The sequence below is a fragment of the Scardinius erythrophthalmus genome, assembly GCF_964197995.2.
Source record: "Scardinius erythrophthalmus genome assembly, chromosome: 3".
Taxonomy (NCBI): Eukaryota; Metazoa; Chordata; class Actinopteri; order Cypriniformes; family Leuciscidae; genus Scardinius; species Scardinius erythrophthalmus.
The window spans coordinates 44,301,913-44,314,986 of NC_138223.1; the positions used below are offsets into that span (position 1 = coordinate 44,301,913).

Consider the following 13,074-nt stretch of genomic DNA (forward strand, 5'->3'; position numbering starts at 1 on the left):
AGAGAAAGATTTCGTCTGGAAAAATTCAGTCTTTGAGATCTTTTTGGAGCTTGAAGTTTTCAATCTGGATTCAGAAGATTCAGTCTGGAACTCAGTCAGCTTGGTTGAGATCTTTGAGCTTGAAGTTTTCAAGGTTCCGTCTGGAAAGTTCATTCTTTGTTGAGTTTCAGTTTCTCCATCCGGGTCACGGCACCATCTGTTGTAAAGTTTTTCTTTCTTCAAAGCAGAGACCAGGAGACAGTCGGGATCGCGTTCAACGGAAGTTATTCTTTATTGAGAACTCCTCCGTACGCGGCTGTAGAAACTTCCAACATGATCTAACTCTAATACAGTATGCATTGTAGTTATATACATTCCAAGGGGGAGGGATTACATAGAGGTGGAGACTCTGAACAAAGCATGCAAATGAGTATACAGGTTAAGGTAACACCCTAGACTGAGGGTCTATTCAATCCTGATTCAATCAGCATAAGGCTCTAAGGGCCATTTGGGTCCAAAAGCCATTTGCAGAACAAAAGGTGAGATTCTCAGTGTGCTAATCCCATCAGTTCTGAGTGATACTGGGACTCCAAGAGCCATTTACAGACAATTAGGAGAAAAGAGTAAAGGCAACTTTGCTGAGCATAATCATTATCTTACCCTTAAACACTAAATACAATATTCTTTACCGTGATGTTATGTAAGGAAGCATATCTGAAAACATATTCTTAAATTTTAACCCTTCATTATCCATACATCTTTTGTGAAAAATCATGTTCAAATGTATCAAATATGATCATCAGGCTTTTGAGGAAGGTTTATTAGTTTATCTCTCAATCATCATTGTATTGCATTACATTATATGTTTTAAAATTACAGAGCTTTGATCATAAAACTAAGCATTTAAATATCATCTTACTAAGACATGTTATTGGCAGATATAGAGTGACGACTGATATTTATATGCATTTTATGTCAGTGGTTCTCAACTCTGGTTCTGGGGATTATATATATTTTTTGCAGTGTAAATAATTGTCTGACTCAGCGTCACTGACAAAACATTTTAAATGTAAAACATTACGGTTTCCTTCCAATTCTGTCCTTCAAATGCAATAGTATTTTCATAATAGTGTGAAGAGCCTGACAGTGGTGATGATTGGGCTCCTCTCTGTCTGTGCTCGACACCAACAGCTCCTGCGTGCAGCAGATCGTACAGCACTGAGTCAGCGCACTTATTCAACCCGGCCAATGGACCGTTCCATCACCGAGCGAGTCCTTCATTGCCTGTCATTATACTGTCTGTGTCGCTGCTAATCTGCTTAGACGGAGTCAAGTGTTCATCATTGATTATTATTTGCGTGAACATATTTTCTCAGAACATCTGCTATTTAGATCAGAATAGAAAGCAGAATTATCATGTGCCAAGCAATCCTCGCTGGCTAAAACATTAAAACACAGCATGCCACAGGAAAAGTGTTGAAAAGCAGCGCATTCACTACAAATATTTCTATTTAAATTAATAAAAAATGTTGTAACTTCTGGACAATGATTTTATTAAATTTCAGTGCTTAACTCAATTAATGAGAGTGGCATATTTAACCTAAATGTGTTTATCAGATGTAAAACAGTTTCAATCATTCTGTTGACTTCATTACTTCACTCACTCCAGTAAAAGGGTGTGTACGCACGGTACGCACATATTTACTCTATTTTTTATAAATCCCGTTATGTGCGTGGAAAATTGCGTACACACATTTCAATGCTTTTTTGTGCCTATGCAACGTTTATTCATCAGGCCGCTGGTGTTTGAGCCGTTATTTACCGCCCAAAAAAAGCAGGTCTGAAACCCTATACCCTCATTCACTATTCCCTACATTAGTTCACTAATATAGTCCCCTTGAAGTAGTGAATGAAAAGGAGTGAGTGAATTGAGACACTGATGAACACCTGATAAGCAGAATCACTGAAGGACAGAGAAACAAGAACAGACTTCCAGCCACCGAGTGTGAAACCAGTTTACAAACCAGTTTAACATTATTTCTTTCATACATGTAGCCTACAAAAGTTATTGTTGAGAATTAACAGATATTAAGTTGTTGATGTTTTATTGAATATAATATAAAGTTTGTTGTCACCATGATGGAGATCAGTATTTGCTTTAGTTGGGCTCTTGACTTTCAACTATAAATTTCTCTCTGGCTGTTTTAACAGTGAGTTTATAAAACACATTTGTTATGGCAAGAAAAAGTCAAGAGGAAAATGATCAGGTGTTTTTGGCTGTTATGATGATACGATGATCATCCTGAACATGTCTGATTCACTGTTCTCTTCCTGTGTATAAGCTTTGAATTTATGGGTTTTAATATTTGTTAATCATATATCTGTGAATCTACAACATGAAATCCAGCAATGTTTCGGTTAACATTTATTGTGAAAGATATTGAAACAATACAGTGCATTAATACACTTCGAACTCCTGCTTGATTTAGACACACACAGACATCAACAATCAGCACATGAATCTCAACAATGGTGACAATCAAGTTTCATGTCGCAATGCATGCTGGGTTCCAGGATAGTATAAAACTCCCAGCATGCACTGCAGTATGAATAAATAAAAATATTGCCACCATTGTTGAGAGACATGTGCTGATTTTTGATATCTCTGTGTTTCTGCAAGACAGTGTAGCTCTGTTTCTTTGGTTGTGCTTGATGTGTTAAAGAAATTTGTCATTGTAAGTGATTGCTATAGTTTCACAGCGGTGGTAATGTAACACTTTTGATACAGAATTAAACTCTGAATGAGATTAGTGAATGAACAGGCTAAAGGATGATTTTTGTCATCATAATCAATTTAACAAACTGCACACACAAAAGGTATGTATGCACAAGAGTGGCTTGCAAAAAACACAGTTCAAGCAAGAGAAAAACTGACGTTAAAAGGTCAAGAGTCCAGAACCCAACTAAAGCAAACACTGATCTATATAATGGTAACTTCAAACCAAACATTTTCAATTAAACATCTCAATAACAACTGCGTGGTATAAAACAGGTTTATACTGGCAACACTGTTGCCAGTAGTTTACTGTAAAATAAATTTTTTGGGTCACCGTTGTGCTGAAGAGTAGAGCCTGTGCTTCAGTCCAGGAGAAGATCTAGAAACACTGATGATATGCTGCATGTTGCTTTATTTAACAGACGATGTAATCTCTTTATTTACAATATTTTTTTTAAGTGGTTTCAAATGAAAATTCACAGTAATAGTTTGCTCACATTATTAGTGCATTATGAATGTTAGTTTATACATTTAAATGACTGTAGGTCAATTTAAAGCAGTCGGTTTCTGCAAGTGAAATTAGTTAACTGAAGTTTTAATTTATTTAGTGCATGGTATTTTTACAGTAACATACTGTAGATTACAGTAAAGAACTGTTCAATTAACAGTACATTTTACTGTAAAAAACCTGGTAAGGTCTAACAGTGTGTGTCATTGTTCTACAGGTTGAGTATGTGTGAGATCACAGATGAAGGTTGTGCTGCTCTGGCTTCAGCTCTGAGATCAAACTCACACCTCAGAGAACTGGATCTGAATGGGAATGAAATAGGAGATAAAGGTCTGACGCTGCTCTCTGATGGACTGAAGGATCCTCACTGTAAACTGGAGAAACTGGGGTAAGATCATACATTAATCTTAACTGAGACTAGAATAATGTTATTTTAACCCTTTAAAGGTAGGGTAGGTAATCCTTTTTCTAAAAAAAAAAAACATTCCAAATTTGTTTAAACTGTCTTTATATACCAATACATAATTAAAATGTAAGTACTCTGAAAAAGAAAATATAAAAATCGAGTGACTGTAGACCTTTTAATCTGCAATAAACACAGCTCATTATTTCCATTCACTCCCACCCCCTCCCTTCTGAGCTCCTTCCAAAGCCACGCCCCCAAAACACATGAACGCGCGACGCCAAACGCTCAGGCTCAGCTGGAAGACGCATTTATTACCTGAGACGAGTGGAGAGGAAGGAGCGCAGTACATACAGTGACATCATGTCAGAATCACATGTAATAAAATACCTAACTTTATCACTATGAATATAAACAAATAAGATTTATTTTAGTACTCACTATCAAGCTAGCATATCGATAATGGTAAAGTTTCATTCGGTAACGAGCTATATTTATAAGGCAAAACTAAAAACAGGTTGCATTGATACACGTTTTTCCATTACCATCAGTTACACTGTGATGAAGGTGAATTTCGTGTAAGATTCATAACATATACGGTGTTTTTCATGTAAGAGTTTCCATGATGAAAACATTGTTGACTCTAATGAAGACTAACGTACACTCCGAGTCCGGAGACAAGTACCGCATCGTCGGTTCGAGGACAGGTCCGGGGTTGAGGGCGAAGCAGAGGAGGTCGTTCAAGAGTGCGGGCAGGGTCCGAGGAAGTAGTTTTTGCCTTGTTTGCCTTCGCTGACTGCATATGCAGGTGCTTTGAGCTGAATATTTCCGGGAACGGTGACATGTGATGAGTCAGTGCACGCAGGGCAGCGCGCGCAGTGGGGCTCGGGCACGAGACATGAAGGCATCTGATTGGTTCTTTACATTCGCACCGAATGGCAGTGATTGGTCAGAGTTTTTACTGTCCTGCAGCTGCTACAGAGGTCAGATTTTTTTCATTCCTTTTTCTAAACATAATGTATTGACTACTATCAGGATGGAAAGACCATTTCACCCAGTATAAAAAAAAGTGTTTCTGAACAGGATTACCTACCCTAATTCTTACTGTATCATATTTTATCTAAATTATCAACATGATCAAAAACCTGTTGCACACAATCTACTACTTGCCTTCTGTTGTCTGGTTGATGGTTTATAGTTTTTTTAGCAACTAAAAGGCGAGTATAATTTTAAAACGTGTCCCTTCAGCTCGTGGGTCATGAGACTTTTTACTGTGAAATCTTCATGGATTTTTTAAGTAAACATAAGAATAACCTTTATAATGTTAGTAATATTTCAAGATGATAATTTTCTGCACTGAAGCAACTTAGGTGTACTAGATCATTCATACATCTTTTGTGAAAAATCATGTTCAAATGTATCAAATATGATGATCAGGCTTTTGAGGAAGGTTTATTAGTTTATCTCTCAATCATCACTGTATTGCATTACATTATATGTTTTAAAATTACAGAGCTTTGATCATAAAACTAAGCATTTAACCCTCTGGGGTCTGAGCTGTTTTCTGGGCCCTGGAGGTGTTCTGACATGCTCTGACATTTGTGGTTATTTCTGTTACTTGTGACATTTTCATGGCTAAAGTCTAATTACACTGTATTCAGCACAAACTCTGCTACAATAATATATCAGCAGCATGTATGTAAAAGTTTGTAGTTTTGAGATAATGACATTTATGCGTGGTTTGTGAAAATACAAAAATAAATTCTCACTGAAATAAGGTCATGAAACCCATACTGATTATTTCTTCACAAGACTTTTGAAAATTGTATGACGTAGCCTAGAATATTTGCTCTAAAACTATGTGAGAATCACCCTGACTGCTCATTCAGAGAAGACAATATATTGATTTAAAAAATTTACGACGTGTTTTGTGTTAGAAAGCAATATGCAAAGGGGCGGATCATCTCATTAATATGAAAGCTTTCCACACCTGAGAAAGACAAAGAACCTCCCTAATGGCCCTATTAGGAGCTTATCAGGGCCCATCATTCTGACCACCCTTGCACAAAGAATGAGGAGATTTAAAAAAGAATGGCTTTTAAAATTGTTTGGATTTATTTACAACACAACATAATCCAAAGATACACAACAAAAAAGCACTTATTGAAGAAAGAGACCTTTGTGCCATTCCTAAAAACATTGTACATACCTTTCATTTTCTAAGGTGTTTGATTTTCACTTTACCATGTTCATGTACAGAGACATGTACTGTGAATGTTGAAGTCAGCAGGACTCAGTGGCATCTGGGCCCTGAAAAAAAAAAAAAAAAAAAAAGTGAACATACTGATATCAAGAGAAAGGCCTGCACGATTTTGGGAATACATTTTAGATTTTTCTTGTTAAAATTGCTTTTTAAAATTCACAGAATACACACACTCACACAAATGTTTCCAACAATATATTATATAATGAACACCAGTTTTGTTGTGCCTTGTAGGTATAGGCTATGCGCAGTGCTGCATAAAATAATAACAATATAGCAGCCTATATATATTTTCAAAAAGATTTCAGTAACAACTAAGGTAGAGAAAAATATATTGATTATCATGTTACTTCAAATGTTTCCATTAGTTATGATGATATGAAATGAGATAATAGTAAAAACATGAAGCCGTTTGGAGCGTTTTGCTTTTCCAAAATATGATACATTCAAACGCGATCGTGATCAAAAATATGATACATTAAAACGCGATCGCGATCAAAAATATGATACATTCAAACGCGATCGCGCTCAAATATAAAACATTATGGTTAGGCCTACCATATACATATCTACGTTTGAGCAGATATCCACAAACACAGTAACAGTAAACACGGGTCTAAATATTATAATATTCACTATATATCTAGCAACAGTTCAACTGCAATGTGAAATTTATGCAACAATAGCAAACTAATATGTAAGAATTTCTTACCTTATCTTTCTTGTCTTCAAATATCGTTCTTCTTCTTCTGATGTAAATCCAATCTAAGCTCAGGCACGTCTTTCAAACCCGACGAAAAGTGAAGTGAAGTGTTTTGTTGTTGAGGTAATGAGGGCGATCGCGTTCCATGTGGAGATTTGCATGTGAATATCTTTTGCGCGAGTGGGCGTGGTAAATTAAAAAATAATTAGGAAGCGTTTGAGAAGCTGGACATCTTGTTGGTTTTATACAAATTACTTAAACAGAGAATATTTGTTTTCGTTTTGAATCCGATCATTTAAAAGTACACACTTAAATGTTTATAAAGGTGTATGGCTCATAAATGTGTGACAAGTATTCGCTGAGTTTTGTTTCAGTTTATAGACGTGCTAAAGAAAAAAAAGTTCACCGCGACGGAGAGGCAGAACGCACACCCTGTTTATTTTCTTTATTTTACAAAAGCACAATGTTTTGATTTGATTGTAAGTGGACACATACAAAAGTAGAAATACCACAGATTCTTTTTTTATATTTCTTTTTTCTGTATGACCATAAATGACGGAGAAATTTAAGTTTATAGTGCTACAATGTGGAGAAAATGCAGCAAAACACACCGGCGCGTTTGTCGACCTCAGAGGGTTAAATATCATTTTACTAAGATATAGAGTGACGACTGATATTTGCATTTTACATCAGTGGTTCTCAACTCTGGTCCTGTTTGTTTTTTTGTTTTTTGTTTTTTTGTGTAAACACCCTTACGGAACAAAAATATATGGGAAAATACTGCAAAATATAATGCGATATATAACATAATACATTTCCATATATAGCAAACTAGTGCTTATATTCTGCAATAAACTGCAATATATGCATTGACCATGTATGGCTATATATTCATACATATAAAATATTTATAAATGAAGACAAAAATAGGATTACATGTAATATTCACAAAGTTTTATCCGCCCAAAAAAAAAAAACAGGTCTGAGACCAGACGCTAACTGGTAAATTGTGTTGGTCTTTATGGAAATGATCCGGCTGAGTCTCTGCTCTTTAACTTCCGCTTCGTCAGTCGATCAAACGTAGAACTTTCCACTCCCATCGGCGCTTTTATGGGATTGCGCTCTCACGATAATTTGGCCTGTTAAGTAAATCTGGCCCTTAGTATTTAATATCTCAGTCTCTCTGTGGTTGTGTAGTTCCTGCTGAACTGAGAGATTAAAGTGTGTGTCGTTGTTCTACAGGTTGAGGATGTGTGAGATCACAAATGAAGGTTGTGCTGCTCTGGCTTCACCTCTGAGATCAAACTCACACCTCAGAGAACTGGATCTGTCTGGGAATATAATAGGAGATAAAGGTCTGAAGCTGCTCTCTGATGGACTGAAGGATCCTCACTGTAAACTGGAGAAACTGGAGTAAGATCGTACGTTAATCTTAACTGAGACTAGAATAATGTTATTTTAACCCTTTAATTCCTACTGTATCATATTTGATCTAAATTATCAACATGATCAAAAACCTGTTGCACACAATCTACTACTTGCCTTCTGTTGTCTGGTTGATGGTTTATAGTTTTTTTAGCAAGTAAAAGGCAAGTATAATTTTAAAACGTGTCCCTTCAGCTCGTGGGTCATGAGACTTTTTACTGTGAAATCTTTATGGATTTTTTAAGTAAACATAAGAATAACCTTTATAATGTTAGTAATATTTCAAGAGGATCATTTTCTGCACTGAAGCAACTTAGGTTTACTTGATTATCCATACAACTTTTGTGAAAAATCATGTTCAAATGTATCAAATATGATCATCAGGCTTTTGAGGAAGGTTTATTAGTTTATCTCTCAATCATCATTGTATTGCATTACATTATATGTTTTAAAATTACAGAGCTTTGATCATAAAACTAAGCATTTAAATATCATCTTACTAAGACTTGTTATTGGCAGATATCGAGTGACGACTGATATTTATATGCATTTTATGTCAGTGGTTCTCAACTCTGGTCCTGGGGATTCTTTTATTTATTTATTTAATTTTTTTGCAGTGTAAACACCCTTACAGAACAAAACTATATGGGAAAATACTGCAAAATGTAATGCGATATATTACATAATACATTTCCATATATGGCAAACTAGTGCATATATTTTTCAATATACTGCAATATATGCATTGACCATGTATGGCTATATATTCATACATATAAAATATTTATAAATGAAGACAAAAAAAGCATTACATGTAATATTCACAAAGTTTTATCCGTCCAAAAACAGCAGGTCTGGAACCAGACGCTAACTGGTAGATTGTGTTGGTCTTTATGGAAATGATCCGGCTGAGTCTCTGTTCTTTAACTTCTGCTTCGTCAGTCGATAAAACTCAGAACTTTCCACTCCCATCGGCGCTTTTATGGGATTGCACTCTCACGATAATTTGCCCTGTTTAGTAAATCTGGCCCTTAGTATTTAATATCTCAGTCTCTCTGTGGTTGTGTAGTTCCTGCTGAACTAAGAGATTAAAGTGTGTGTCGTTGTTCTACAGGTTGAGTTGGTGTATGATCACAGATGAAGGTTGTGCTGCTCTGGCTTCAGCTCTGAGATCAAACTCACTCCTAAGAGAACTGGATCTGACTCAGAATATAATAGGAGATAAAGGTCTGACGCTGCTCTCTGATGAACTGAAGGATCCTCACTGTAAACTGGAGAAACTGAAGTAAGATCATACATTAAAGCGGGGCTCAGTAACTTCGGGATTTCTTCGCTGTATTCTCGCTTTTTGCTCGAAGGTTTCTCTCTAGAGCTCCCCCCACAGCTTCGGAAAAGATATTTGACAACACTGTTGTAAAAACTCGTTGGCTATTCTCAGACACCAGAGGCTAGCAGATCAACGACATCAAAGCAGATGGGACATTCTTTAAAACGTCTTCTTCATTCGGGTTCGAACAGCGTGAGGGAGCGCAATAATGACGGCATTTTAGCAGATTTCTTTTGGCCGTAAAGCAATTGTTTACATCGCGAGACCTGATATCACGCGAGACTTCCTGACGCGGCGGCCGGTGGCCCGCCGCCCCAAAGTTGCAAGTGCGTATTTTCCGCTCACGGGCACCGGGGGCGGGTGCGAAACGACCACCATTCAACCCGAAATAAGTAATATAACCATTCCAATGACTCCGAAGCTGTTCAGTTAAGGTAAAAAGTTACTTAGTTCACCTTTAATCTTAAATGAGACTAGAATAATGTTATTTTAACCCTTTAATTCCTACTGTATCATATTTTATCTAAATTATCAACATGATCAAAAACCTGTTGCACACAATCTACTACCTGCCTTCTGTTGTCTGGTTGATGGTTTATAGTTTTTTTAGCAAGTAAAAGGCAAGTATAATTTTAAAACGTGTCCCTTCAGCTCGTGGGTCATGAGACTTTTTACTGTGAAATCTTTATGGATTTTTTAAGTACACATCAGAATAACCTTTATAATGTTAGTAATATTTCAAGATGATCATTTTCTGCACTGAAGCAACTTAGGTTTACTTGATTATCCATACATCTTTTGTGAAAAATCATGTTCAAATGTATCAAATATGATCATCAGGCTTTTGAGGAAGGTTTATTAGTTTATCTCTCAGTCATAATTGTATTGCATTACATTATATGTTTTAAAATTACAGAGCTTTGATCATAAAACTAAGCATTTAAATATCATCTTACTAAGACATGTTATTGGCAGATATAGAGTGACGACTGATATTTATATGCATTTTATGTCAGTGGTTCTCAACTCTGGTCCTGGGGATTATATATATTTTGTTTGCAGTGTAAATAATTGTCTGACTCAGCGTCACTGACAAAACATTTTAAATGTAAAACGTTACTGTTTCCTTCCAATTCTATCCTTCAAACACAATAGTATTTTCTTAATGGTGTGAAGAGCATGACAGTGGTTATGATTGGGCTCCTCTCTGTCTGTGCTCGACACCAACAGCTCCTGCGTGCAGCAGATCGTACAGCACTGAGTCAGCGCACTTATTCAACCCGACCAATGGACCGTTCGATCAGCGAGCGAGTTCTTCATTGCCTGTCATTATACCGTCTGTGTCGCTGCTAATCTGCTTAGACGGAGTCAAGTGCTCATCATTGATCATTATTTGCGTGAAAATATTTTCTCAGAACATCTGCTATTTAGATCAGAATATAAAGCACAATTATCATGTGCCAAGCAATCCTCGCTGGCTAAAACATTAAAACACAGCATGCCACAGGAAAAGTGTTCAAAAGCAGTGCATTCACTACAAATATTTCTATTTAAATTAATAAAACATTTTGTAACTTCTGGACAATGATTTCATTAAATTTCAGTGCTTAACTCCATTAATGAGAGTGGCATATTTAACCTAAATGTGTATATCAGATGTAAAACAGTTTCAATCATTCTGTTCACTTCATTACTTCACTCACTCCAGTAAAAGGGTGTGTACGCACGGTACGCACATATTTACACTAGTTTATTTTTTATAAATCCCGATCTGTGCGTGGGAAATTGCGTACACACATTTCAATGCTTTTTTGTGCGTATGCAACGTTTATACATCAGGCCGCTGGTGTTTGAGCCATTATTTACCGCCCAAAAACAGCCGGTCTGAAACAAGACGCTAACTGGTAGATTGTGTTGGTCTTTATGGAAATGATCCGGCTGAGTCTCTGTTCTTTAACTTCCGCTTCGTCAGTCGATCAAACTCAGAACTTTCCACTCCCATCGGCACTTTTATGGGATTGCGCTCTCACGATAATTTGCCCTGTTTAGAAAATCTGGCCCTTAGTATTTAATATCGCAGTCTCTCTGTGGTTGTGTAGTTCCTGCTGAACTGAGAGATTAAAGTGTGTGTCGTTGTTCTACAGGTTGAGGAGGTGTGAGATCACAGCTGAAGGTTGTGCTGCTCTGGCTTCAGCTCTGAGATCAAACTCACTCCTCAGAGAACTGGATCTGACTCTGAATATAATAGGAGATAAAGGTCTGACGCTGCTCTCTGATGGACTGAAGGATCCTCACTGTAAACTGGAGAAACTGGAGTAAGATCATACATTAATCTTAACTGAGACTAGAATAATATTATTTTAACCCTTTAATTCCTACTGTATCATATTTGATCTAAATTATCAACATGATCAAAAACCTGTTGCACACAATCTACTACTTGCCTTCTGTTGTCTGGTTGATGGTTTATAGTTTTTTTTTAGCAAGTAAAAGGCAAGTATAATTTTAAAACGTGTCCCTTCAGCTCATGGGTCATGTGACTTTTTGCTGTGGAATCTTTACGGATTTTAAGTAAACATAAGAATAACCTTTATAATGTTAGTAATATTTCAAGATTATCATTTTCTGCACTGAAGCAACTTAGGTTTACTTGATTATCCATTCATCTTTTGTGAAAAATCATGTTCAAATGTATCAAATATGATCTTGATGAAATTTGAGGAAGGTTTATAAGTTATCTGAACTGAGAGATTAAAGTGTGTGTCGTTGTTCTACAGGTTGATATCTTGTAATATCGCAGCTGAAGGTTGTGCTGCTCTGACTTCAGCTCTGAGATCAAACTCACACCTCAGAGAACTGGATCTGTCTGGGAATAATCTACGAGATGCGAAGAGTGTGAAGAGTCTCTCTGCTTTAAAAGATAATCCACATTATAAGATCAAGACACTGCAGTAAGTATTGATTCATATCATATAATAATGTCACTTGAACTAGTCAATCCTCTGATCAGATGTGTCAGTAATGCATGTGTTACTGTCTGTGTTTTATTTACTGACAGTTATTCAACGGCTGTGACTATGGGGTCAATATAGAGACATCATCATCAACACTGAAGTCATGTGACCTTTATTGGATTTACTGTGTATAAATGTACATTAATATTTTGTATAATATCTAATAAAGTTTTCTTATCATTTATCTATTATTAGTGAATTGTTTTTTTTTTATTATTATTCATCCATCTCAGTAAAGTGAGCAGCTCAACACAATCACAGTAACAGTAATGAACTTCAGAGCTGAGTTTCATCTGTGTTTCGGGAACTGGATTATTTATAGGGTTTAATGATGATGATGATGATTTTAATGTCTTTGTCGAAAGTCTTCCTGAGATTTGATTGAAACTCATCTGAAGAGGATATTTGCCATTGTCACATTATTATTGTTCTGTCTTTATGTCGGTGTGTGTGAAAGTCAAATTATTGTGATTAAGGTGCAAATGTCTGTCATCACATGATCACTATGAGTGAGCCTATATTAATCGCTTCAGAAACAGCTAGTGCTACACCATCAATATTTAAACTAAATCAGTTATTCCTTTCAGCACAAACACAACATTTTAATATGTAAATTAGGCTAATTATAGCATATCTTATACACTAAAGTAAGCGAAGTTTGCTCTTGGAACAGAAT

The 13,074-nt window shown here is 36.2% G+C and overlaps 1 protein-coding gene across 3 annotated transcripts in view; it reads left to right on the plus strand.

The window, feature by feature from the left end:
* The window catches only part of LOC308688471 (NACHT, LRR and PYD domains-containing protein 12-like), a 52,067-nt gene extending 39,480 nt beyond the window's left edge, over positions 1 to 12,587 (plus strand). For 2 of the 3 annotated variants that reach the window (XM_081361524.1, XM_081361523.1), the window contains 6 exons: positions 3,481 to 3,651; positions 7,875 to 8,045; positions 9,172 to 9,342; positions 11,529 to 11,699; positions 12,162 to 12,335; positions 12,443 to 12,587. In XM_081361524.1, coding sequence (XP_081217650.1) covers positions 3,481 to 3,651; positions 7,875 to 8,045; positions 9,172 to 9,342; positions 11,529 to 11,699; positions 12,162 to 12,335; positions 12,443 to 12,476 — 892 coding nt within the window. In that variant the 3' untranslated portion in view covers positions 12,477 to 12,587. Of the gene's footprint in view, positions 1 to 3,480; positions 3,652 to 7,874; positions 8,054 to 9,171; positions 9,343 to 11,528; positions 11,700 to 12,161; positions 12,336 to 12,442 lie in introns of all 3 variants that reach the window. The other variant, XR_014029901.1, reaches the window with a different exon arrangement.
* Positions 12,588 to 13,074: the final 487 nt, after the last annotated feature.